General features: G+C 32.7%; 5 protein-coding genes across 7 annotated transcripts; 1 reads left to right on the top strand and 4 right to left on the bottom strand.

Annotated features, from left to right (window-relative positions):
* The first annotated feature begins 5,537 nt into the window (after window positions 1–5,537).
* LOC123908858 (CDP-diacylglycerol--glycerol-3-phosphate 3-phosphatidyltransferase 2-like) lies at window positions 5,538–8,252 on the top strand. Its single transcript, XM_045959587.1, has 7 exons — window positions 5,538–6,112; window positions 6,194–6,291; window positions 6,389–6,439; window positions 6,519–6,632; window positions 7,315–7,371; window positions 7,458–7,543; window positions 7,726–8,252. The coding sequence occupies exons 1-7, from the start codon at window positions 5,752–5,754 to the stop codon at window positions 7,844–7,846; spliced, it is 888 nt and encodes a 295-aa protein (XP_045815543.1). The 5' UTR covers window positions 5,538–5,751; the 3' UTR covers window positions 7,847–8,252.
* A 432-nt stretch (window positions 8,253–8,684) lies between these two features.
* LOC123908867 (protein IN2-1 homolog B-like) lies at window positions 8,685–11,725 on the bottom strand. The gene is made up of 10 exons (XM_045959596.1): window positions 11,309–11,725; window positions 11,082–11,153; window positions 10,921–10,981; window positions 10,533–10,619; window positions 10,306–10,404; window positions 10,121–10,223; window positions 9,868–9,944; window positions 9,671–9,778; window positions 9,110–9,190; window positions 8,685–9,015 (listed from the first exon to the last, which is right to left on the bottom strand). The coding sequence occupies exons 1-10, from the start codon at window positions 11,545–11,547 to the stop codon at window positions 9,004–9,006; spliced, it is 939 nt and encodes a 312-aa protein (XP_045815552.1). The 5' UTR covers window positions 11,548–11,725; the 3' UTR covers window positions 8,685–9,003.
* A 641-nt stretch (window positions 11,726–12,366) lies between these two features.
* LOC123908872 (probable protein phosphatase 2C 38) lies at window positions 12,367–15,356 on the bottom strand. 2 transcript variants are annotated; one of them, XM_045959607.1, is made up of 5 exons: window positions 15,061–15,356; window positions 14,231–14,583; window positions 13,297–13,664; window positions 12,863–13,099; window positions 12,367–12,755 (listed from the first exon to the last, which is right to left on the bottom strand). In XM_045959607.1, exons 2-5 carry the CDS (start codon window positions 14,553–14,555, stop codon window positions 12,537–12,539), a joined length of 1,149 nt encoding a protein of 382 aa, XP_045815563.1. In that variant the 5' UTR covers window positions 14,556–14,583; window positions 15,061–15,356; the 3' UTR covers window positions 12,367–12,536. The 2 variants fall into 2 exon arrangements, with proteins under 2 accessions (XP_045815563.1, XP_045815556.1); XM_045959600.1 differs by having other exon boundaries at window positions 14,231–14,807; window positions 15,061–15,355.
* Window positions 15,357–17,361: 2,005 nt separating this feature from the next.
* Window positions 17,362–20,789, bottom strand: LOC123922552 (protein NAR1-like). 2 transcript variants are annotated; one of them, XM_045975261.1, is made up of 10 exons: window positions 20,618–20,789; window positions 20,459–20,523; window positions 20,023–20,176; window positions 19,627–19,943; window positions 19,323–19,506; window positions 19,183–19,232; window positions 18,919–19,090; window positions 18,298–18,424; window positions 17,964–18,055; window positions 17,362–17,858 (listed from the first exon to the last, which is right to left on the bottom strand). In XM_045975261.1, the coding sequence occupies exons 1-10, from the start codon at window positions 20,732–20,734 to the stop codon at window positions 17,706–17,708; spliced, it is 1,431 nt and encodes a 476-aa protein (XP_045831217.1). In that variant the 5' UTR covers window positions 20,735–20,789; the 3' UTR covers window positions 17,362–17,705. The 2 variants fall into 2 exon arrangements, with proteins under 2 accessions (XP_045831217.1, XP_045831222.1); XM_045975266.1 differs by having other exon boundaries at window positions 20,459–20,518; window positions 20,618–20,747.
* Window positions 20,790–23,123: 2,334 nt separating this feature from the next.
* On the bottom strand, window positions 23,124–25,435 carry LOC123902560 (protein TONNEAU 1b-like). Its single transcript, XM_045952324.1, has 8 exons — window positions 25,220–25,435; window positions 24,987–25,119; window positions 24,459–24,547; window positions 24,237–24,356; window positions 23,974–24,107; window positions 23,675–23,700; window positions 23,435–23,591; window positions 23,124–23,331 (listed from the first exon to the last, which is right to left on the bottom strand). The coding sequence occupies exons 1-8, from the start codon at window positions 25,304–25,306 to the stop codon at window positions 23,277–23,279; spliced, it is 801 nt and encodes a 266-aa protein (XP_045808280.1). The 5' UTR covers window positions 25,307–25,435; the 3' UTR covers window positions 23,124–23,276.
* Between the last annotated feature and the right edge of the window lie 2,365 nt (window positions 25,436–27,800).

Here is a 27,800-nt window from a genome sequence, read left to right on the forward strand (position 1 = left end):
TAAAATAGCATAATTGTAAAATGCAATAAAATGCTCATGTACAAAAAAAAAATGTACCCAAAAAAATGGTCATGCAAAACATTTTTATAATACAATGTATATCAATATTAAATGCTGTGTCAAAAAAAATTAATGCATAAAGTATTTACTTTACATCTTATGGAACCCTTGATGAGAGTTTATTTACTAATAAAGACACAGATCATCTCTTTTGTGGATCGCTCTTATGACACTTTGGATCATCTTTTCAGAACAATCCGAGATTGATCTGATTGGTTCGAAATGTATTAGTACATATTCCTTTGAAAAATCTTCCATGATAAACTCTTGATAAATGTGAATAAAAAACACTCTACTTGCACCCCATTCTAGAAAGAAAATAGATAGAAAGAAAATTATGGAAATCAATGAATGAACTTAGACTTTATAATAAATGTTATTCATTGATTTTCGTAATTTATCTTCATTCCACTTTCTTTCAATATAACCAAACCAACGATAAGATTGCTTATCAAAAAAAAAAAAAACCAACGATAAGATTAATCTCTCAACGATTATGTCCATGTTAACCAGTGTATTGGTGCAAATTCACGTCACATGACCCATTAGAACAAATTATTCAGATTGGGAATGTATGATTGGTTGAGTTGAAATATCTCTAATGAGGATATTGGTTCACCTACTACGCTATGTACCCTAAGAGCATCTATAATGAAACTTCTCATTGTAAGCTTGTATACACAAGCTTGGTGGATAATTGAGTCTCACATATACACACACTCATTTATACTATTTTTTTACTAATCTTTTATATTATAAGCTTGTATACACAAGCAAATCCTAAACCCTAATTTGTTTTACCTCCATTTTATCTTGCAATTTTTATTAAAAAATAATACAATTTTGCCTTGACTAGGATTCGAACCTGCAACCCTTTAATGCAAAGCAATATTTCTAACCACCATGACAACTATACCAATTGTGATTAAAATTATGTGCAATAATTGATAAACACCATCAATTTTAAAAGTATATCATATCAAAATTATTGTTGACTATATTATTCATCACGAAATATTTTTATGTCTTTCCTGATTAATGATTTTTTTCTACCGGATCATAAATTTAGAGAATAATTATCATGCGAGATTTGGAAAGTTATTATCACGTGTGATTTGGAAAGTTATATATATATATATATATATTCCCATACTATAACACTTTCACCAATATTGAAATCTATTAAAAAAAAAGAATCTTTCACATTTCAATGTCTCATGTAACCTTGCTTATATAACTTTTTAAAATATTTATTATGCAGTTTATTAAATTGTAGTATTTTAAAATTGGAAAAAGAATTTTGTCAAAAAAAAAATGGAAAAAGAATTGATATTTTTTATAAATACCCTTTATTTTTACGTTAATGTATCCAAACATAAATCAATTCTGTTTTAACTCACTTTTAACCAAAATCAAATCTATCAAACCCAATTCTGCTAAATCAATTTTTTTTTGCAATACAACCAAACACAATCATAGTCACGTCACTAATCACATTCGTTATTTTGATTTTAACATTACAGATTTAATATTAACCGATGATCAATTGATACAATATGCACCAGCAGATATTGAGATGATGTTACGTAGTTGTCGGAAGAGTTTAAAAGATTATCCTCCAATGCTTAGAGCAGACACATCATTAGTTCCTGATATATACACGACGAATTGAATTATAACAGACAATCATTAGCTGAGGAACATGTTAGATTGATGTCAACTATGACTTCAGAGCAACGTAAAGTATATGACACAATCATAACAAGAGTTAACGAAAACAAACCTAATGTGTTTTTTCTTTATGGTTATGGCGGTACATGGAAGACATTTACCTGGAGGGCCATGTCAGCCGCATTACGCTCAAAAGGTGAAATAGTTTTAACAATTGCCTCAAGTGGGATCGCTGCATTGCTTATACCTGGCGGTAGAACAACACATTCAAGGTTTTGTATTTCTCTAAATGTTGAGGAGTTTTCAACATGTACCATAGTTCCTAAAAGCCCTTTGGCACTATTAATACAAAAAGCAAAGCTCATTATATGGGATGAAGCACCAATGATGCACAAACACTGTTTCGAAGCTGTTGATCGAACTTTAAAAGATATTCTCAAGTCTGTTGATGAAAAAATAAACACATTCCCTTCGGTGGAAAAATTGTTGTTTTTTGCGGAGATTTTAGACAAATTCTACCAGTAATATCCAAAGGTACAAGGCCAGAAGTTGTTCACGCTACTATTAATTCTTCGGTTCTTTGGAATTTTTGTGAAATTTTAACATTGAGTAAAAACATGAGGCTTCTCGGTGGTGCTTCGAGTGCAGACGTTGAACAAAGAAGATTGTTTTCTGAATGAGTTTTGAGTGTTGGCGATGGAGAAATTGGAAATGACAACGACGATGATTTAGAACTTGACATTCCATCAGATTTATTGATTCCAAATTCAGGTGATCCTCTTGCTTCTATCGTTGAAAGTACATATCCTCAACTTTTACAAAACATGAACGATATAACGTATTTCCAAAATAGAGCTATACTAGCTCCTAAAAATTCAATAGTCGACACAATAAATGATTATATGTTGGATTTAATTCTCGGTGAAAAAAAAACATATTTGAGTTATGATACTCCACTCACACAAAATGTAGACGGTCAAACAGTGTATGATGTTCATACTTCCGAATTTTTGAACACGATTTCTACGTTAGAACTTCCAAATCACAAGTTGAGACTTAAAGTTGGAGTTCCAGTTATGCTATTAAGGAATTTAAATAAAAAATTAGGATTATGCAATGAAACAAGACTTATTATTACGAGATTGAGAAAACGTGTTATTGAAGGAAAAATTATTTCAGGAAGTAATATTGGTGATCAGGTTTTCATACCTAGATTTTCTCTTACACCATCTGACGTGACAATTCCTTTTAAATTTCAACGGAGACAATTTTCTATAATGATTTCTTTTGCGATGACTATTAATAAGAGTCAGGGACAATTTTTAAAGCATGTTGGGATATATTTTCCGTCGCCAGTGTTTTCAAATGGTCAGTTGTATGTTGCAATTTCAAGAGTTACTTCTAGAAAATGATTAAAAATATTGATCATCGATAAAGATGGTGAAGATACGAATATGACTTCGAATGTGGTCTATAAGGAAGTCTTCCGTAATATAACATAATTTTCTTTGTATGAATATTTATCCAAAATTATTGTTGAACTATCGTTTAATGTTACTCAACTTTTTTCATATACATTACATTATTGGAATTATCATATCTTATTTAATCATTATATATCTTACAGCTAATCAGACCCGTGCACCGCACGGGTCGATGTTCTAGTAATACTTAATAAGCAATTAATAATCAATCTCCAACTTAGTACCTCCTAAAATGTTTTAACAAATTCCGCCAATAACTCTACATCAATTATATTTTAACGATAGTATATTTTAGCGAATAGAAAGTTGTTATAAACATATTTTAATAAAAGAAATTTGTAGGGTCCGATGAGAATTGAGAACCAATGCTCATTGCAAAACCTTTGCTCAATAAGCATTAAGCACCCATTTTATTTTCCTCTCCAATGGTTGTACTTAGTTGGTACTGCTTTTTACGAGGTAAAACCTCTCCATTGGAGAGGGTCTAATTTCCTTGTTGTTACTACTTATATTTTGTGGTGTGACATAAACCTCCTTTGCTTTAAATGAAAGACAAATTTGAGTACGAGCCTTGACCACATGATTCATAGCTATGTCCATCCCATCCTTCAAGATCGATCATGATAAGGAATTACCCCCATATTCAATTGTAATGCGGATACTTCTACTAATGTTTTGGCTCTTTATCATGGCCTAAAGATTGATGTTGTCTCATCTCCTTGTAGATGTTGATTCTTTAATGCCATTGTTGTCTTTACCGAGTTTTTACCACAAACACTTGCATGCAGCCGGCCTCTTAATTATCTCAAATATCCTTTGTTAATTCAAAACATGATTTGGATAATGTCAAGTGTGAAGTGTATGGGAGGCAAATCAAATCAATGCCTAGATTTCCTTGCAAAGCTATGCCATTATAATGCATTTGTTCGTATACAATTTTGGATTCACTCCTTCGAGCTTCCAACACTCTTTCTTTTCTTTTAGAGTGTCTTTGTTTTGTTAAAAATAAATAAAGATTTGACGGAACAATTCTAATTTACTTTATTTGATTTAAAAATTATGGAGTTTTATTTTGACAATGTTATGGGCGGTCTTTATGATACGATTAAAACTTTCAACTTTAGCAATTTTGCTAGCAAGGACATCATTCCCCTAACGCTTAATATGTTTTGGTGAGTGGCATTTTTGATAAAATTGTTCAAGACATGAAAGTTGATTTTGACCTGACCACAAAACAAAAAGATATTTTGGATGATGTTTGAAAGCAGCACATGCTCAAGATTTTTCTTCTAGCTATCAATGTCAGCCCGACGCATTTTGAGTCCCGGGCCAAACTAAAAATTGAGGCACTTTAGGCTCTGTTTGGCAAAAATATCGGTTGACTGATAAACTAGCTTATAGCCGATGGCTGATAGCTTATAGTTGATGGTTGATGACTTATTGCTGATAAGCTAATTGAAGTGTTTGATAAAATTAGCGGTTCAACTGACTGATAAACGTAAAATGACATAAAAGGTCATTCTTAATATATAATAAAACCTCTTGTAATTTTTTTTTATAAAATCTATATCTAATTAATATTTAAGAGACTTCAAATTTAGTTATTTAAATTTATTAATTTAATATATCTTTTATATATTATTAAATTAAATTTTATTCTTTAAAATTTTGTTTTAAATTTATTTTCCTTCCAATTATTATACTTTATAAAAAAGATTAAACATAACATTTTTTAGGTTTTATAACAAACAAATTTATTTAACATTTTTTAGGTTTTTATAACAAATATAGGTACATACAGGTAAGAACAAGCAATTTCCTTATACGGAGTAAAATATATATATAAAAGGATTAATCAAAAGTAATGATACAATAATACTAGTATAAAAATAAAACAGTGATAATATAGGGGTTCTTAGAGTAACGTCTCAAGAATAAAAATAGGGACAAACGTAAAAAAATAATACAGTATATAACATACTTATTTTGTTTTTAATTGTAATAAATTTTAAAGGATAAAAATGTATTTAAGATAAAATTATAAGGGTAAAATTGAAAGAAAAAATGATAAGCTAGAAGCTATAAGCTATAAGTTTAGAAGCTACTTGAAATAGCTTATTGAAAATAAGCTATAAGTCAGTAAAATAAGCTATAAACTCTTTCTGAAAAGACTGTTACTAAAGAAGTCTTTTAACTTATAAGCCATAAGACATAAGTTATAAGCTAGTTTTTTTAGAATAGGAGATTTTAGTAAAATTGTTCGGTCCTTACCAACCTAAATTGCATCCTATTTAGTTGGTAGGAGGATCACGGGTAAGATTTGTATTCACAACGATTTTACAATTTTTTTTTTGATAAAAACAAAGTTTATTCTTTTCACAACAAGAAAAGAAAGAAGAAGTTATGTACAGTACACCTTGCAAGAAGAAAAACTGATTTATAGTTATCCAAAAAATAGTGATTTGTTCAATTCAAGTCGAAGAACAAACAGAACAGAAGTGATCATCATCATCAGTGTTTCATTTCATCACTCACGATGTCAGCCCTTAAACTGAGCGCAACTGCTTCTATCTACTATGTCCGTTCCGCCACCACCACCACTAAACCCTTATTCATATCATTCTCAAACACTATCTCTTCTTCCAGAAACATTCACCAACAACACTCACGCATCAGGTACATCCCCTCCACAACTAAATTCCCAATTTCTTCTAATCAAACCAAACCCTCCTCTTTCTCCGACAACAACAATTTCGCCGGCTTTTCCGGAAAACCTCTAGTTTCCAACGTTCCATCACCGCCACAGTCACAGCCACAACCGGAACCTTCTAAATTGCTCACTTTGCCCACTATTTTAACTCTTGGCCGTGTCGCCGCCGTGCCGCTTCTTGTTGCCAGTACGTGTTGTGTTGTGTTGCTCTTTGCATATTACAATTTCGCATTCAATTTTATTTATTAATTATTGTGTATGTATTTAGCTTTCTATATGGATGGTTGGCGAGGAACAACTGCTACTACCACAATTTTCATTGCTGCTTCTTTTACAGATTGGCTTGATGGTTATATTGCTCGCAAGGTTTTTCATTTTAATTTCAAACACCACTAACTAACTAACTCTGCACTTTTATTTTATCACTTTTTTATTTTTCTAAAATTTTCAATTTACAATGCAGATGAAGTTAAAATCTTCATTTGGTGCATTCTTAGATCCTGTAGCTGACAAGGTATTTTCCCTATTCTTTACTTTATTCAATACAATATATGTGATTGTGATGTGACATACATGTTTTCTATTCAATGCAGCTTATGGTTGCCGCGACATTGGTCTTATTATGTACTAGACCTTTGGATGCTGGTGTATTCGGCCAAGCACCCTGGTTACTCCCTATACCTTCCATTGCCATCATTGGTAGAGAGGTAATACATAAGTTATAAGCTATTCTTTACTTCACCGGAACCGTGGGAGGGTCCTTCTTCGTGTATCGCCAAATTCATATTGTATTGTTGCTTTTCTTTTGTTCTCTGTCCTTTTTCATATTGTATTCTTTGATGTTTTGTTGGTAATGTGTTTATGTGTACAAAATACAAATACAAATAGATGAACTCTTTCTAGACCAACTTACCAGGACAGTGAAATTGATGTTTGCTGCAACGGTTGAAGAATAAGAATTACTAATGATCTTATTTTTCACATTATTGAATGAACCAGGCCAAAGTAAAGGTGTTAAGTAATAATTAGTTTTCCTTTGGATCTCCAATGGTTGTTTCTCAAGCAGTTGATGCTGATCTACTGTCTTAACCTATAGCGCTCTGTAGGCAAAATCTGTGATAGTTTAATTAGGTCGCACATTTTGTTGCCATCTCATGTATATACCAGTAATTGCATTGTATTTTGCTTTCGCATGTCAATGATGCATATTTAATATACCATCACCCAAAAGCTTAATTATTTGACCGGACATAGATTCATATTTATATGGTAAATAAGTCATACTCTCATGCAATCATGCGTATTCCTCATACTTTGTATGATTTATTGGTTTTACATTAGTTACCAAATCAGATTCCTTATATTTTTTTCTTGTGACTTGGAAAATAGATAACCATGTCTGCTGTCAGGGAATGGGCGGCTTCCCAGGATAGTAAGCTTTTAGAGGTTTGTTTCATCTCCTGTACAGTTGAATAAACTAGCTGTTATTAGCATAAAGTTCCGAGCTTACTTCATGAAACTTGTTATAATAGGCTGTTGCTGTAAATAACTTGGGGAAGTGGAAAACAGCTACGCAGATGACGGCTCTAGCCATCCTCCTTGCGACCCGGGACTCGAGGTATTTGTTTTCTTTGTATTTTGAGGATATATGTAGTTATTAATGGATCTGCGACGAAAAGAAAAATTATGTGAAAACTCATTTGTAAATGAGCTAATAACTTGATCTAAACTTCAAAATTGTGTTTTAAGCACTGTCATTGACTGATAGGATTTTCTGTCTTTTCTAATTAATCTTTTCAGTCATGGAGTAGCTGCCTTTGCAGTGGGGTCTGGTGTTGCTTTGCTTTATACTTCAGCAGGGCTTGCCTTATGGTCATTGGTTGTATATATGAGAAAAATTTGGAAGGTGTTGTTGAGGTAGCATGCCTGATGCTCCATGTATTTGGCATATATATATTCCATTTTTTGTGGCTCCGGTTCTCCAATATTTACTGACACACGAAAGGGAGCTGCATTTTTAGTGGCATGTAAATGTATTTATTCTGCGAATTGTCTAACTAGACAGCACCATTTCTTCTATTCCTGAAAATTATCTGCACACATTTTTGCCCTCAGTCACTCTAGGAAATAAAAAGGAAGAAAGAAGGCAACTAGATTTTGGAGTCATTGAAGCTTTGCCACAAGAGAAAATTCAAAACAGGAATTATTGTAGGTCGGACCATAGTTTTCTTTTCAATTACCTTTCTTCCTGTATGTTATTATTCATTATGTATAAGCACACCAGTTAAATTACAATGTATACTTATGGTTAATATCTATTACTGCTTGTGCTCTTGCAACTATGTGCATAGTAAAGCGTAGATCATATGAGTAGATTAGTTTTATTTGAACAAACAATAAAACTTTATAGTATCATGTATACTAGTTAATGTGGATGTCATGAAGTTTAACTTGCTTTTATACTGTTGACTCTAGTTGGACAATCAACTTAATTAAATAATTATAACACAAACCCTGATCATCTGTGTTTATGTACAAGTTATTTTCTTTAACAATTGATAAAATAAAGTCCAAGTGTTTTTGTATAAGCTATACACTGTTTCATAAGTCTTTTTTTTTACAAAGCTTATGAAGATAAGTTAGAAAATCTTGTTCAAAAAAGATAAGTTAGAAAATATTTTATGGACATAGTTTTTCTCATAAAATTCTTTCAAACAGTCTCATATAAGCTTTATGTTTAGGTGATAAGTTCAAATAAATATTCAAGACAAACCTTTATTATTCAATGGAGTTTACTATTACAAATGCCCTAACAATTGACTTGGCGACTGCCTCAATACTGACTCGATAATATCAATTTGGGTTCAAGATAATAATAATAATAAATAATGAACATGTAAGTCGCACGATCATCTTCACATATTCTAATCATTGGTTCACTATGTGGCATTTTCCGGATGAAGTAGTCTATCCGGTGATGGGCGCTCGGAGCATGATTCCTGGATATAGTGCATTTGACACTTATTTTCCGATCAATCTTGTCACTCTTGACTTGTGCTGTGATGGCAAACATTGGATTCATGGATTGGCCTACAAATAAGAATTGATCAGCAATTGAGTAGCATTGTGAATTCAAATAATGCATTTAGTTCAGTAAAGTAACTAAAGTTCAATCTTATGATACCAGGAAGCGCTTCTTGTAACTTTCAACAAGCTCCTTAGGATCAGAACGGGTTATTTTGTAGCCTTCAATGTTGTTTATTCCCTGTAGTAAGAGCACAATTTTAATTCTCTAGTGAAGCTCAGGATACGAGTTTAGGCAATGTGGAACCTATCCATGTGAGCAGAACACATGTGGGTTGACACTTGACAAGTATTTATTAGGTCCAAGGACACAAGGTCATCCGAGGTTCAATCTTTATTGTCCTGGTTCTGGAAGCTACTGAAATTGTTAAATGGCAGCTTGTATGTCTAAGTATATGGTTGGACTCACGATGAGTTTAACGAATCAATGTGGCATAATTCTGCAAAGCTTACCATAAATCCAAACATACACTAACTTCCAGAACCATTACACTGAATTGTTAACTCAGTGGTAAGAGTTTAACCTTATAACCTCAAGGTACTGAGTTCAACCATATACTGATGTTAATGCAATGACAGGTAGATTTCCCATGTTGTGAAATATTTTCTCACTAACCATGATAAACAACATACATAAATAAGATTTTAAGGTATTCTCTACCTCAATCCATGCTGCCAGTTTAGGCCTGCCTATTGTAATGTCATAATTTTTCACATCCCTTAAAAACGGTTGAAATCTTTCTATGAAAGGAGCATATGCTATATCCACCTGAAATTAATCCAAAATTTTGACAAGTTCAATTCAATGTGAAAGTAGACTATGCAGTGTCATTATGAATCAAAGATAAATATACTGACCAGACTGAATTGGCCAAGGAAGAAAGGTCCATTATCATGTTTGGAGAGAACAGTCTCAAGGTAATCAAATGCAGTGCCTAATGAACCACAATATAAGGTCAGTGATGATACTTTTACACAAAACAGAACTCATATTCATTCGATTATTTCTTCTCCGGATTTAAGTTAAATCATTTAACACTTCTCTTAGATCATAGATGCTTGTGTGTTTGTATGTAACAAAACAACATCAACAAAGAAAGTTTCATTTTACCAGCCTCAGTCACATCTCCTCCTTTAAACGAAGAAACTACGGTCTTGTAGAATGTATCCGTGTAAGATAGCAACTTTTCAGCAAACTCCTTATCATCAGGAACCTGTTTGTTAAACAGCTAAGTTTCTGTTTAAATTTTGGACCAGAAAATAAATATCAAAAATGAAAAAAAGTATGTATCTTACAGTAGGGAAAAGGGAGGGGCCTTCAAAGTGAGTGTCAATATATTTAATCAGATCAAGACTCTCTCCTCTAACTTCATTATTGTGTTCTAGAGATGGAACCTAGACTTGGAAATACATCAAAACAACATTATTTAGAGTGTGATGTACTTGAAATTCCACAACAAACATATTAGATCAAACATATCATGGTTTTGGAACAAAGAAATAAGGTTAAATGTTATATGGACCTTGTTGGCTGGGTAGACTTTGTCCTTATACCAGGAAGGCCTGTCTTGCAGATCAATAGGAACCAACTCTATCTTGTCCTGCAATCCCTGCTTCCAACAAATAGAAATCTTGTTACTATCATATCAAATAAATTGTGAAAACCACACACCATTAAGATGGTTTTTGGATATACAACTTAATTAAGTGTTTGTTCAATATGCAATAGGAGAGGGGTTAGAGCAAACTCAGCATAAGCTGAAAACTCAATCAATAACAATCGTCAGATCATTAAAAATGTTTGACTTTAATCACAACTAGTCATCAAGTCACGTATATTAATGATTATGATTTGTGTATCAAAATTAAACTAATAAACTGCAGAGGGGTTTATGAAAAAATAATAATAACCTTAGAGTTACGGGCGATCCATACACGCTGAGCATAGGGGCATTTGTAGGAGATGTACAACCTTGAGTTCACTCAAAGCCACAAGAATACATTTAATTTGATGTAATTTGTATTTATCTGTTTGGTGAAAAAGAAGATAAGAAAGAAAGAAAGAAAGAAACCTGGTAGTTCCATCAAATAAGGAAGGTGGAGGTGAAGTTGAAGTAAGAGGTGGTGGTAGAACTTCTTGCACCCTTTAGAGTTCACAATATATAATAGAGAAACAAAGATAACAAAAATAAAACAAGTTTAGTTAGAAAGAAGCTAGCATAATTAAAGAGAGATACACTACTGAGCTCAGTTTAGCCTCAGCGCAGCACTCAGCAGGCAAACAAAGAAACAAACATACTTTGTCATGGCTATCGTTGGCGCGGGAACTCGACTCAATTTTCTAACAGAATTAAGCTGCCTCCGAAGGTGAAGCTTATTATGAAATGAATAATTATGGAAATGGATGGAAGTTGTGGAAATGAAAGAAAGAGAAGAAGTAACCAAAAGTTGTGGCCTTGCTGAGACTGAGAACAAGCTATTATTATTGGTTGGTAATGACGATGTTATAGCCATCATTCTTATATGATGAATATTCATCAATCTATGGTGATGCAGCTTAGATCTTCCTCACTCTATTTTCAGGTTTCACATGTTCACATCCTTTTTTAACGAACGTGTGGCCATGGCACTATCTATAGATGAATTCTTAAATAAAATTTTAGCCCCCCACAATTATAGCAGTTTTAGGTTGTAGTCCATGTAAATTTTTTCGTTCAGTTTTCGTCCCTACAAATATAAAAGCAGTTGCTTTTAACCCCTAACATCACCTTATTCCGTCACGTGGCATGATTATATTGGACCACGCAACACTAAAACAACAATTTTTTTGGTATATAAGTGAAGTGTATTTTTTTTTATTTACTAGTAATAGTAATAGTAATACTAATGTTAATAGTAAAATGATAAAATCCCTTCTATCTCATAACAAGAAGATGATTACTCATCCAACTCCCTTAAATGCGAAAGAGAACATCATCATGCTTCATATCACCTAAGATTCATATCTACCATTTTCTTAAAATTCAAAGTATTATTAATTTAATGCAAATAGCTCATTCTTTGTTTAAGTTTACCATTATCTATCACAATGCTTGATAAGTCAAGTGGAATCGTTTTTTGAACTCTCATGACAAATATTACCATCCTCTATCACAACTCTTGGTTCTTCATGTGTAAATAATAATGACCAAATCTGATGATTGATGAATATATGTAAATATATATTTCTCAAATAAAACTTGGGAAAAAACTCATGTATCTGTTATTCTGTGAGGCTCAGTCTCAAGTGTAATAATGTCTTTCTATGGAATGAATAATGTGGGGAAAAAATAATTAAACATTACATAAAAAACTTGATGGAAAAGAAAAAGAAAATAAGTCAGAGATAGAGAGGGAGGAAATTTGTTCTTGAAAGTTGAAACTATTATATCCCAGGAATGGTATGGGACTGAGAAGAAGAAAATTTACACTTGGAATACAAATTTAAGAGATGATGGAGAACTTTCAATTGATACCAAAATCTCAAACTAGCCATTTACAATACCGATACCAAAATCACCACCTCCTTTAATTGAAACGACGGGAGCACGTGGATTATATGAATCCAGATACAAAACTATAACCGTGATGTCATCATGGAAATGTCTCCGTATTCCACGATCAATCTTTTTCAAGTCCGAGTATCTCATTTCTCTTTTCTTTGCAGCTTCACAAAGTGCTGTTTTTATCAGTTTCTTCGCTACTCCCTGCATAATACACATTGCAGTGAACATTGAGTATAGCAGATAAGAAGAGGCTTTTCTGAGAACTGACGAAAAAGAAAAGAAAAAAATTAACTAAATTAGAATCATACATTGCGTGGACTGCTTTGGACAATGTCAACGACTTCTTGATTGCTCAAATGCTCCCATAATCCATCTGATGCAAATATAACAAATTGATCACTAGGTTGTAGTTTCTGTACTTGTACTGTTGGTTCGGCTTTAAGGATGGGCTTCTCAAAGGGTTCTGCCAGCCGAAACTTTGCCAACAGTGGTGCTTGGTTAAATTCTTTTCTCTTTAGATAAGCGTCGCCAATGGATCTTGAAATCTACAATGTAAATAAACAATCTAAACAACACAACTCTATGATTTTCAAAGACATTCATGAACACACCTCCAACATGAACTCATAATTAGGAATTATAGTTTTCGAAAAACACTAACACGGGCATTGAACGTGTGTGCTTGTGCCTTTGCATGAAAAGAGAAAAATGAAACATGAGAAAAAGCTTCTAAAATCATCACCTGAATGAGACCCTTCACGCGCCAGACCGTGTGCTTCATCAGTACGATCTGTGGATCATCAGGATGCAATGAGCGTAGCTCCTCTCTGACAGATTCTCGGCTAGCATTGTGCTCATATGATAGTTGAACCGCTTTAATCTCTTTTGTAGCCTCATCCAGTCTGCCTAACACTGCTCGAGAGTCTCCTGCATTTGCAGTATAGAGCTCTCCGTTATATATTACGCCTACCAAACAGCAAGATCCAACCGACGCTAGCTGTGGTTTGTGTTGCCATTGCTTCTTTACCACAGCAAGAAATTCTTCTTCTGTTGCCAAAAATGCTTTCGTGATAACATCTGCTGACATTCCCTGGTTTTCTGAAGTGAACTCTGCATTTAGATCAGAGAAGAATTCAGAAAACATATCAACCAAGTAAAGGAATAAAAAGCAAATAAGCAGATGAAGGAATAAAAGTAATCTGAAATTTATCAATCATTTACGTCACTATACTCGGGCTATAATTTGAGCGAGCAGGTTTTATAGATAAAATAAATGTTCTATAAAGTCGTGGTCTATTGGTCACCACGAGCAAGTGCCACACAGTGACAGTTTGGAAACAAATTTTATAACCAATGATCAAATTATTTGATCACAAAATCAGTCCATCCCGTTGAAATTAGTTATACCATCCACATATAATTGCATAAAGATAAAAGACGAAAACAATCAACATTGACACAAACTGTGCATTTTAGAAACACGGCACCATGAATATATGTCTGTCTATAAAAGAAAAGAGCCATCAAGCTGCCTAAAATAAAAATTCTGCCCTCGAAGATGTGAAATAAAACCAAATAGCAAATTTAAATGTATGCAAATGCCATGTGATTTCAAAAGTTAATTCCAAAAATATAAAATAAAGTGGCAGGGTGAAGACAGAAAAAGAAAAACATACTCTTGATATGTTTAAATAGGCGTTCATTGACAAACCGGGCTGTTTCTGGACCTCCATGGCCATCATATACACCAACAAAAGTACCTCGAGGACTTCCTTCAATCAAGCTCATGGGTCCTGATTCAATTTGACTATGATCCTCCAACAAATTGTTTGCTTGAACAACAGCCATTGAGAATTCACCATTCGCGTGTCTTCCGGAATCTTTATACCACAACAAACCATCGGAACGTCCACTTGCATCGCCATATCTACTAGAATTTTCGCCCACAATAGATGGCCTCCAACAGGGTGACACAATTCGCCTAAATGTAGCCGATACCATGCCTTACATAACCTTACCACCCACACAACTGAGCAACAAATATATCATATAATAAAAGTCAATTACAAATACAAAAAATGACCTAGTTTTTTTTTTTTTTTTTTGCTATCTACACCATCTACGTTACTGATCCCAAGTCACTATCACTAGCTCCCGAAATCAAATGCCTACTAATGAATATTGACACCATAATAATATGTAAAAGTGGAAACCATCAAAGACCTTGTTGTTATTTCCAACAATGTCCAAAACCTGCACAAGGATTTCAGATCAAAATCAATACATATACATATACACACACCCCATCATTAATTATCAATCAAATAATTCCAAATTGGGGGTTGCATCAATCAACAAACAAGTAGCATCAACATTTATTATCACAAAACAATCATATTCAAAAAAAGGCACATCTTGAAATTGTTCAAACAAGAAAACAATAAAGACAAGTAAAAAGAAAAACCCATATATTAAAAGTTGAAAAGATTGTTTTTTTCCATCATACCTTAGATAAAAGATGTTGAAAAAATGATTAAGGTTTGGACAGAGAGTTTTGATGGAAAAGTGATGAGAAAGATGAAAACTTGATTTGTAGATTTGAAAGGGTTGTGATTTTCTCTTTCCTAATTCTTTGTGAATTTTGTGCCCATAAAAAGCAATTAAGAAAACACAACAAAAACAAAAAATGACTCGGTTTGGTTTGGTTTGGTTTGGTGGTGGTGGAATTTACCAAAGGGCTTTTGGGTTTGATCGGTTTTTTTTCTTTCTATTTTTTAATGCCTTTGTGGGGTTTTGACTTTGACCTTTAACCAACCACCATTTTTTCCTACTTTTTCTCCTCTTTCTATTCTCTTCTTAATTTAGTATAATATTGAATTGAAAGTTTGAAACCTTCTTCTATTCATACAATGTAACTAACCCTATCTATTTTTCAAACATTTCAATCTCCATTTGCACTTTCTATTTTTGAAGATATCTTGAACCATAACACTCTACTTTCTATTTTTGAATGACGAGAATTTACTAATATTTAACAACTCTTGATCATGTGCGATAAATCAAATTTATTTAAATCGTTCCAGGTCTTGTTTTGAAATTTAACATAGATGAATTTGTTTTAATTTCTTATTCTTTGAATTACCCAATTTGGGTTATGTAATATTTTTTATAAAATAAAAATTTCAAACATAAGTTCTCAATTGACCATAGACTTTATTATAATAGTAGAAGTGAAGTGAATATTCAAAAGTTATGATCAAACAACACTAGGTCATTTTGTATTACTTTTTATTTTTAAAACTATTTCATTTATTAAAAAATTGGAATATTGTCAAAAAAAATTGGAATATATTATTGTTTTTTGTAATATCACAAAATTATTATAGACCAAAAGGGTGTAATCTATTACTAATATGCATGCGGTTACTAATTCTTGAATCAACCACTCAATACTCATGTATGAGAGGGTAAAGTTGGAAATAAAAAAAATCCACAAAAAAAAAAAAGTATTCTCTTTATTACATGTATAGATTTAAAAAAAAAAGAAAAAAAGAAGACCATTTTCAGGCCACATGCCAGAAACTGTCCCAAAAAAGGAGCATCACGACAATTTTTTTGAAAGAGGGACATTGTTGTAATAAGTTTTTGAATTTAAGTTTTGTCATGTCAAGAAAGTGGGGTGATGCGGCGGAAAACATGGTTGGTATTCAGCAGCGGACCTAGGGGTGGGCTGAGGTGGGCCGCGGCCCACCCCCACCCTCAAAAAATAATTTTTTTTATATGTAGGGTATTAATTTAAATGTATTATTAATGATTTTAAGTCACCCGGTATATATATGTATAAATATTAATATAAATATTAATTTAGAGTATATTATTGATGATTATAAGTAATTCGGTACACATATTAGTTCAAGTATTAGTGTAAATGTTAGTTCATAATTAATTGAATTTATAATAATAGATAAAATTAGCAGTTGAACTAGCGTATATAAATATGAAATGGCATAAAAAATATGTTTAATTAATATTAAATTTTTCAAGTCCCATATTTTCACATTTGTTGCAATTTTAGTCATATCTCAATATTTTTTTATTACTTTTTTGCTGTAAAATTAGCGAATTTTAATGGGAAAAAATTGTGAATTTTGGTCTCAAATTTGATATTTCATCTTTAGATTCAATGTTGGAGACAATAAATCACCTTTATAGCCAAAAATCACAATTTTTAGAGTAAAAATATAGTTTGTTGGTACCAAAATAGTAACATGTGAAAATAGAAGAGCAAAAAATTCAATTTGAAAATAGATTGACTATTTTTCGGCCCACCCACGATATTTTTTCTAGTTCCGCCACTGTTGGTATTGATTGACAGTGTAAAATTATTTTACACCGTCGGTGCATATCAATTAAATCCAAATTTTTTAGGGACATTTTAAAAAAATCACTTAAGACAGTATTATAACTTGCCAAAAGTGGAAATTTAATGTTACAATTTAATTAGTTCCCACAGGTAATATGAATGAATTTTATGTATAAATCCAATTATATTTCGTTGTATAAATAGCACAATTAAAGGTCTGTGAAGATTTATTTTATACTATTGTTACATTATTATTTGCATACAAAAATTATTACATGATTATTCAAATTTTATACAAAATACATTTTCCTAAAAAATAGTTGATGATTGCTTCAAAAAAAAAAGTAGTTGATCCAGTTAAATTTGAAAATTCTTATATTCAAATTTAAATTAAGTGAAAAATGTTATACCATCATCAAATATCATGTAACATCAAGATGATAGTAATACAGAATAACATAAAATAATTAAACTAAATTATAAAGTCAGTCACTTGTTCCACTTGCCTAACACAAGAAACTATGAAATTTGAAAAGCGGTAAATAAATTTTAACCAAAACATCTTGCTTGCTTTGCCTTCAGGACTCGAGTAAGATGCAATTCACAATGGCCGTTAACATATAAGAAATATGCAACATTGATGCAAACAATAAACAATATCAAAATCGATCTTTCCATTTCCGACCCAGTGTACTTGGTATCTGAAGGAACCACATTTCCTCTGCTCCTTCTTCGTTTTTATCCATTCCTTTCCATGTCTACTCTTATTATATTTCTGTTTCAACACCTCACCAATTTTGTAACTCAGAAGTGATGCTTTTCTGAACAAGATGATATTGTGTATGCATGTATCTCCTAGCTTTCTCAGAACCGGGCTGCCCGAGCCACTTGTTATATAAACTTTTAATAATGGGATTGTCGAATGGATCAAGTGCCAAAACCTATCATATACAGAAACATAATCATTTCTGGTTTAAGATTATAAACCTATGAAAAAAAGAAGAAAATAAAACTTCAAGAACTAGCTCATCTTCAATAATACTTACATTTTCCATGTAAACTGATTCTAATAACTGACTCAGTTCTTTAGCAGATTGACCTGAAATTGGTTTGATTTGACCTCCCCCATTTAAGCAACCTGCTTCAATGAACATTGTGTAAAAAGATAATATTGAAAACACTAAAAAAACCAATAAATTAATGCAATTCCAGATAGTCGAGGGAGTTATAAGGATGTCTTCGTGGCTGAGGGTGGATGTGTTAGGGAGTGGAGATGAAGAGGGTCAGGGTTTGATTCCCACCCTCAGCGAAAACTAACTATACTAATATTGGCTGTTTCAAAACAAAACAAAAAATTCAGATAGTCGAGAAATATGGTACCTGAAGGGCATGCCATGATTTCCAGGAAATGATAATCAGATTTCCTTGTTTTCATTTTTTGTACAATTTTTTGCAAGTTTGAAAAACCATAACATAGAGCAAATTTCAACACTGTTTCTCCATCAATCTGCACAGACAAAATGAATTAGAACAGTATCCAAGAGTAATACTCAACTCCATGAAATAGGAAGTAATCAATCTTTGAAGAAAATAAAACACACACAAGAAAGCAAGCCCTTAAATTTATCTTCATTACAACAAACAAAGATTGTAGGTGAGAGGAATAATCATGTACTAGTATTTGTGTCAAAATAATAAATCAAAAGAAATATAGTGATGAACTTTAAAACAGATTGCCCCTGTAAACTTTGCTGAAAATTGAAATGGTTTTTCATAAGTTGATAAAATCTTTATATAGTTAAATACACCCGAAGTTGATAGCAACCTTAATAACATACATGGTTATTCAAATGGCTCTTCAGTTTGTTATTATACGTAACATAAATACCATATCTTTATATAATTTCAAATGTCTTAGGAGCTGTCGATCTGATAACAACCTTCCTCACAAGCATTATACGGAGTATACATACATATAGATAGAAGTTTGTAAGAACTTGCCTCCAGTGTAACTTCTTGATAATCTGGATTTTTAATCTTTCTAAAGTTCAAAGGGCCGTCAATATGTCTTCCAAAAAGTGTTTTAGCAGCATACCGGAATACTGTTTCTGCGTAACCACCAGAACTTCCACGGACCCCATAGAGGCGTCCTTCTTCATCAATATTAGATAGTCTGCAAGCACCTCAGTGCATGAGAACGTCGTTGTTTGACCTTGACAATCACAAGAACTTAAGCATAGAAAGCAATTGTAATAAGTTTCTTACAGTTTATCCAGAGGAGCCTCTTCTAAGCTTTTAAAATCAACTTCTTTTAACTGAAAGATTGAACCCAAACATGACTTAATATACACATCATCAAGTAAAAGAGTTCAATAAAAAAGAATGTATGCATGAAAATTTCTGACCTGAATCAATTCCATAATCTCTCCAGTTGTCAATACGGAATCTACCTCTGAAATCATGTTAACTTCACCTTCACGCCCTTCATCATCAAAATGGGACTCTAATTGGAAAACAAAGTTGTCTCTAGAAGCTTCCAGCTTTTTATCATAACAAGGCATCACAGTGACATGGTATACTTCTTCTGGCCTGTTGAAACAATTACTCAAGCATATATATATCACTCTAGGAATTTCATTCAGCATTCCAAATCTAATAGATTAGGTGACACCCACAACTTCGAGTTATTATTTGGAATTAAATTCAAACCTGAGTTCCATATCTTGGCATAGATAGCACTTTATGATAGTTCCAATTGTTTGTTGGGGACTCTTCACTGATGAAATGTAAGGTAGAAGAACAGATCCATGACTCTTTTCAGCATAGCAGATCAAACCTGGGCATGCTGATGTAATCATTGGCAGGCTTGTCTTACTCCTCTCATCATCATCTACCGATTGATTTTGTTTATACCTTGTGATGAATTCCACACAAGATTCAACCAGGGTCAAGTCTCTACTGCAACTTGTATCAAAAACAGCCCTCACACCCAAGGATTTGAAAAATCTTGTCAGCTTTTTGAAAACCTGAAATCTCACAAGTTTGAAAATTTCAACAAAGAAGCTTCTTATAAGAAAAAGTGTAAAAGAAAGAGCAAAGTGTGACCTGAAGAGGAGAAATGCAAAAATGGGCTGCAATAGAAGCCCTTGATTGTGGAGAAACAGACACAATCACTGTCTTTCCTTCATTAATATTGGACAGAAACTCATCCAAACCTTGGTTCTTCAGCATAACTGTCTCCGCTGATGTCACACATCCACTGCATAACCAAACAAACAAAAAAATTGATCACTTGCAAGTATTTTCAAAGACCTATTGGCCCCAACCAATCGTTAGTTGGTTCGATGGTGATTGGTGCTGAACTTGATAGGAAGGACCACGGTTCGATCCCCCAACTGCGACCGGAGGGGGCGGGGACCAGTTGATGTCAGAACTGACCCGAACCAGATTAAACCGGTGGTGAAAGAAAAAAAAAAACTATTGGCCCCACCCAAACATACTTAATAGCAGTACAAAAGTGGAGTGAGGGGCAAGTAATTACCTGCATGCCAAACAATCCTTGAGCGAAATTTTAACAGGTTCTTCGGACTTCCCTTCATGCCTGACCTTCAATTAACAAAAAAGTTTCATTGGGATTCACAAACAAACTAGCATCAAGCATGGAATAAAATAAAATTGATTTTGTTAAATAAATACGTACCTCGACCTTATTGGATTTTTTCAACATTCCATTGAGGGAAACTGTGCACGCTTGTGACGGCCGAATGAAATCGTCCAAATCTCCAATTTGAAGCGCTGGAGAGAATTTATCAGACATCTCTGGAGTGGAGGCACAAGTGCTCAACAATTTCTTTACCTAGTCAATAGTATCAACAGTATTTAGGGTCTGTTTGGTTCAAAATAGGGGGAGGGGAGGTGAGGTATTTTTATAGAGGGGAGGGGAGGGAAGGGGAGGGGAGGGAAATTTTTTAATTACATATGTGTTTGGTTCAAAAGAGGGGAGAGGAGGGGAGGTGAGGTATTTTAATTAAATATATGTTTGGTTCACAAGGGAGGGGAGGTATTTTAAAAGCAATATACTTTTTTACCCTTAAAATCTTATAAAACTCATATTTTTAAAACTAATATCTCTTTGATCAATACAGACACACATATATTATTAGTAATTTGCTTGCTTAAGGAAGACAGTCTCCCATTTGCTATCTCCTTGCCTCAAGGATCTTATCATCGTTCCATCCAATCCCTTCTTTCTTTTTAACATAAACGCAAGTGATTATGTATGTACAGGATCTTTTTAACATAAACGCAAATTTGAGTAATATGTATGTACAGGAAAACGTCATATATATAAACGCAAGTGATTATAAAAAACATGATACATATATGCATATATACAAACAGATATATAAACGCAAGTGATTATAAAAAAAAAAATACATACTTGATGAGCAGCAACGGCACCATATAGAAACAGAGGTAGACAAGGAGTACATACAATACAAAGTACAGACAACAAAGACCTAATAATAAAAATAGTAATAAGGATAATATTGGAATTCTAAAATATATTAAGGATAATTTTGTCAGTTTAATAAACTTTAAAAAAGCTTCCCTCCCCTCCCCTCCAAATCCCCCCAATTTGGGGGGAAGCAAAAATTGAGTAATGAGGGATTCTGCTCACCTCCCCTCCCCTCGTATCCCCTCCTAAAAATTGAACCAAACACAAAAAAATTAAAATATTACCTCCCCTCCCCTCCCCTCCCCTCCAAAACCCCCGAACCAAACTGACCCTAATACGTATTTTATTCCCCAATTATTGTATTTTAATTTCACATAAATATCTCAACAAATAATTGTTATTCGAACGGATTTCTTTCTTTCTATTTGATAATATATCTCTTAACAAACTATTAGCCAAAAAAATCAATATCTCAACAAGGCACAAGCTAAATATATTGCATTGATTTAGTCAAAAAAAAAATATTGCATTGATAATTGTCACTAAATATTTTATTTACTTTATTTTTTAATTATTATTTTTATTTAAGAAATAAATAAAAAGATTTAAGTAATAAATAAAAAATTAGATATGGTTTGATAATAAATGTCATGTCATCAAAATTAAAGGACAAATAAAAAAAGAAACCAAATGTTTGAATTTTTCAAAATAGGGAAACCAAAATTGTGCAAAAATAAAATAAATAATGGGACCAAAATTGCTCATTTTTCAAAATAGGAGTATCAAAATTGCCCAAAATAAAATAGGGAGATCAAAATTACAAATTTTAAAAAATAGGAGGACAAGACTGCATTTATATATATTAGATGTGTACTGTGTACTTGTTTGGGTTTCATTTTAAAAATCGATTCTACTTGAAGCTACTTGTTCTTGCGTGTGATAAATTCGGGATACTTGGTCAAAAATTCTATGTAGAAAGTGATGCTTTTTACCTAAGGCCCCTAGACAACATATATCGCGGTTATTCCGCTTAATAGGCGAGGAGCGATTAGCTCCACTTCACCTCCTTGACTTGACATGTTCCCATGTGGTATATTATTCCGGACATATCCTCTTCTACGTGACTCGGTCCGTGATATCCTATTAACCCATATTAGAATCATTTAGGATTATTGGGCTTCTCTCGTATGAGGGCGAATCTAGCCCAACCAATTTTCTGAGTCTCGCCCAGTCCACAGCCCCCAAAAGCACTAGACTCATATTGAGACATGGTGCTTTTGGTGAGGCGAGCTAACAACTGTTCCATGATGCCGCGACTTTTCGACTTCCATGATTCTCACCTTTGGCGTTATGGATATAAACTTTGGTCTTCGACGAGCAACTGTCTTTTACTCGTAATGTGTGTTAATGTCACTTGTCTTCCAGTGATGGATCTGCATGATAGCTGGAAAAGTAATCATTCAAAGAGCTTGCTGACACCCAATTCCTTGCCCTTGGTTATACTTCAAATCTGTATACCCGCCATTTAATAGGCACCCACAATGGAAGGACTCTGCCCATATGTCATGCCATCGTCAACAAAAATATTATAGTACTGTCAAACCAATACGATAGAACCTAGAAAGCATGGGTTGCCTTGACTTTAAGCTTTCACTCGCAAAACATTTTTCACAATATGACATTTAATTGGGTGCTTTTTCTATGGGCTAATATTATCCACACACTAAGATAAAATTCTCAAGAAAAATTTGAGGAAAAAGCTCACATAAAACACTAAATCATATCATGATAAATAATCTTACATAAAATTTGGCTCATTCAATCATCACCGAAGGCAGAAAATTTAAAATACACAATAAAATACATAGGCAGAATGTGGTTATACAGGAACTATTTGTCCCTAAACATGGTCAGCTCTACCATCGTCCTCACTGCTTCCATCACCACCAGCGTGTCTGCAAGACAGTCGAAGAAAGATTATTATTAATGCTTTGAATTCCATCTAAACAAACTACTGAGATGGTGACAAAATAACGTCAGAAATGAATGAAAACGAACCGCCATGATGATGTTAGATTCCGAGCTTTTCTGTCCAGTTGAAGATTTTCCAAAGCATTTGAAGCTTGAATTACATCTTCGGGAAGTTCATCACTGTCATATCGCCAATTGTACTCATCCTTCCTGTATGCAGATGCGGAAGGCCCTCCTCTTCTATCTGGATGTTTTTAGTATAAATTAAAGGAAATTCCCAAGCATATAAGTAAATTAATATAAAAGTTAGTCATAGGAAATACCCACCAGATGCTTGAGATGAGGGAACAGCCCTGCAACAAAAGTACATGTGTTACTTCATAGTTTTCGACTTAGAAAAAAATGGATAAGTTGTAATAACACAGAAATAAATTTAAAATAACAATAAAGTATATCAGACCAACTTGCAGAGAAATAAGAGCATGCTTGTAACAACAATTTTCATGAAAAAAGCACTTTATACAAAAAATATCTAAGCTTTTGAAAAAAGATATAACTTTAAACAAAACAACATAAACAAACTTTTTTTCAGCTTAAACAAATGGTCTTTAAGGTCAGCCATGCACCTTCCTAGTGGAGGTAAGCCACCAGCAACAGACGATGAAGAATTCCTTCGCGTGTTCCGTGATTCTGAGTTTGGCAAAGGCTCAGTTTCTGAAGTAGTAAACCTCCTACCACTAGCCCTTGCTTGTGATAAGTTCTATCAAATCATTATCACCATGCAATCATTAGTCAGTGTACACATTTGCAACTATTCTAATATTTGTGCAATTAACTAAAAAAACAGTGCATTAAAGAATGACATGATAAGTGCAATTAACTAAAACACCTCAAATTTCAAGAATCCTTCAAGCACATCCAGGAGTACAGGGCTATCTCCATTTCTATTAAGATCGTATCCATTTTTGCTACTAAATTCTTTCAACTCAGACTTCCAAGAATCTTTTTCCTGCAACAAAATATGTCAAGTCAAAAGCAGCATAATGGGAATTAACAAAAAGCAACGAGATAATAAAATAAATAAACAGCAAAATACAAATGAATTGATTACCAAATTACACTCTGGAAGATAAACTTTTAGCGAGTGATTGAGCTGTGCCCAGTCAAGGTATTCACATACCAATGCAGTAAGGAGTCTACCTGCATGGTGAATACCAAAAAGGAAACGATGGTTGAAATAAGTTACATTACATAATCTCGATCGAAAAATGAGCATCACAAAACACAACCATCTCCAAACATAAAGCCGCTCCCATTGTCAACCCCGTAACTCATAAACAGGCATGCAGAATACGCGAATCAAAACACAGGGGTCAGATCGGATACAGCAAACTCACCCGAATATCTAGTACTAGCTGAATTAAAACAATTCAAGCTCATTTTTTAAAAAAAAAAAACAATAAATGGAAGGTGGTGAATCCCAATTGAAGCTCAGTTTATATTCATGTTAAGTGGAAATTACAGAATCATATAGCATAGAAAGACAAAATGAAATCGCAAAAAATGCAATTTTTATCCTTAAAAGTTAGTAAAAAGGAACATGAAAATGGCGAATTAAGAAAAGGGGGGTAAAACTGACCAGAAGGAGAAGCGTGAAGCTGTTTAGCACGATCGTTGCAGCTACCTAACAATGCAGGAGGCAAAGCTTGATCTTTTTCGATGACACGATCTTCCTCTTCAATAGCTTCGAAGACACTGGCTCTGAGTTCAGCCTGAAAGAAGAAATGAAGAAGAAACCCTAATAAGTAAGTGAGTTTGGGAATTGGATCTAAGGAGAAAACCCTAATTGGAAAATAATTGAAAATAGCGTACGCGGATCCTGGCGAGAACACCTTTCTTCTCGAGAGTGCGAGTGACGAGTGTTTTTAGGTCCATCATCTCTCTCGTATAGTCATCCATATCTTCCGATTTCCAGTTACGCACCAAACTCTCTCTGTTTCTGTATTCAATTCAATTCAATTGTATGCTTCTTCTTCTCTTCTTTCCTTTACGCCTAGTGACCAATTTACATTTTATCTATCTATTATTTATATATTTAGGAGTTTCTCTCTCATGGTCTAATTCCTATGTGGCACAATTTTCTTGATCCATGTCTTATGTGGCATTCTAATATTTCTCCAATTCCTATGTGGCTAACTATGAAGGCCTTTGCAATTTCTCTACATGATGATATCATTTTACTTAGAATTTTTGACTAATTTGAAAATTCAATCATTTTTCAATTATTATTTATAAATCGAATTTAATGTTCTTCAATTAAATCAGGATATATTCAAATCATTTGATTCATTCTATTACATATTAATTCATTAATATATTATTAGTGTCAATCACGTATTATTATAATTATTTTTGTAGCAAATTTTTTGTGTGAATAGTAATTATGCTCTTTATTGACATTAATTAAGTTTTTTTATTTTGAGAAAATCCTCATTGACTTATAAAAAGAAAATTCTAATCATGATTAATATCATTTAACAGCAAAAACGTTTTAGTGCCTGGGATCAATATATAGGTATAGTTTTCACCATTATTTATCACATTTTGTTTTTCTTCCATTTTTTTTAAAAGGTATAGCACACTTTTTTTTTCTGTTCACTTACTTATTTTCACGTTTATATTGTTCTACTCTAACCATTTTTGTACACTTTTTTTTTTTTCAGCTAACATTTAAAGGTACTCTCTTTCTCTATTCGTCTATTTTGTGTGAGTAGTATATTTTATTTTCACCTGCTTCATTGTTGGCTTATTTTTGTACTACTGTTTTTATACATCTCTATGACCAATAAAATACTATGAGCACTTATTTATGAATTTATTGAGCACTTATTTATGAATTTATTTTCTACGCAGATTAGACTATTTACAATGCATATGTCCTTAATATAGATAATTTTGTTTTGTTGATTGTAATTTTTTTTGTTGATTATAATTGTTTTCATCGTATATTGCAGATTCATGATCCTTGCAAATATTTGTGATCTTTGCATGTTAGAGACAAAAATTACAACTCAATATTCACGTGTACAGCCGCATCGTAACCGCACCACAACCGCATCAGAAGCCGCATCAGACATTTTCGACGATGTTGGTTCAAATTTTCTCACAAAAAAATAAAATTTATGATCTTTAAATCATAATTTGTGTTAAATCTAATGAAAAATCTTACTTTTAACCATCTCTCAACCGTGTATTTTAAGCACATTCAAATTAGTGTTTATGGAATAAACTAAGACTATGAAATGATGAATAAATAATATAGTTACATAGTAGTTTCCTTTTATATAGCTTGTGAAATGTCAAAATGATTTCACGCCGCAATAATCGCATTGCGCGTTGCAGCGACCGTAATGACCGCATTCGCAACAACCGCAACCACATCCATGACCGCAACCACAATTTAAAACTTTGACATAGACTAAAGTAAAATATTCATATTGAATGAATTGTGTCTTTTTTTTTATATCAAAAGAAATTATGTCTTTACTCTAATAACTTTTTAACAATTATATTTATTCAATTCAATATAATGACTTATTTATGCATTGACCATATTTAAACTTTCTATGAATAAGATCATCCTATTAAAATTCAAATTTCATATAATATTAGTGCAATAAAAATAGGGAATATGTTTAACTGTATTATAGTAATTATTGTAATACATTAGATGTTAATACATGTCAAAATGCATTTGAATATTCATATGTTGTATATCAATCAAATAAATCACTTGATACCAGAATTAACCCCGAATCAAATTAAACTGGTTGTGAAAACAGAAAAAGAAAGAAATAATTTAGTGCTTTTTTCTGCAATTTATAGAATTCTTTCTTTTGATGTTCAAAAAAATATGTGTAGATCCACATTATTTGTAGTGTTTACTATTATATAGTACAAAGTTTCCACATCTGTTACTTGACAAAAAAACCATGAACATGTTTATGAATAAAGAAGGCCAGAAACACTATTTTTTTTAACACTTTCAATTACTCAGCTCGCTCTTTAAGTGAGTGACACTCATGTGAGTCTCACCACTATATATAGAATATATTAAGAAAATGTTATTAACACTCTTCTCAATTTTATTTTCTAAACAAGAGAATCATTTAAAAATATGGTCACGGGGAGGTTGATCTTCATCTGAAAAATAATATAGAATTTATTTATTCAATTTGTTATGTTCATGAGATCATTGCATTGTAGTAAAGACCAGTGAAGATGGCTACAAGGGAGAAAATAACACGTCGATCGGAAACGGAGAGTGGATGAGTTTCTCTAATATTTTTTATTGGATTTAAATCATGCTTATAAATGTTTTTTTACTATTATTTATAAATAAATGTTGTACTCTATTTTTTTACTCATTCATTTTATTATTCTATTAATTATG

Source organism: Trifolium pratense, linkage group LG1 (genome assembly GCF_020283565.1).
Source record: "Trifolium pratense cultivar HEN17-A07 linkage group LG1, ARS_RC_1.1, whole genome shotgun sequence".
NCBI lineage: Eukaryota > Viridiplantae > Streptophyta > Magnoliopsida > Fabales > Fabaceae > Trifolium > Trifolium pratense.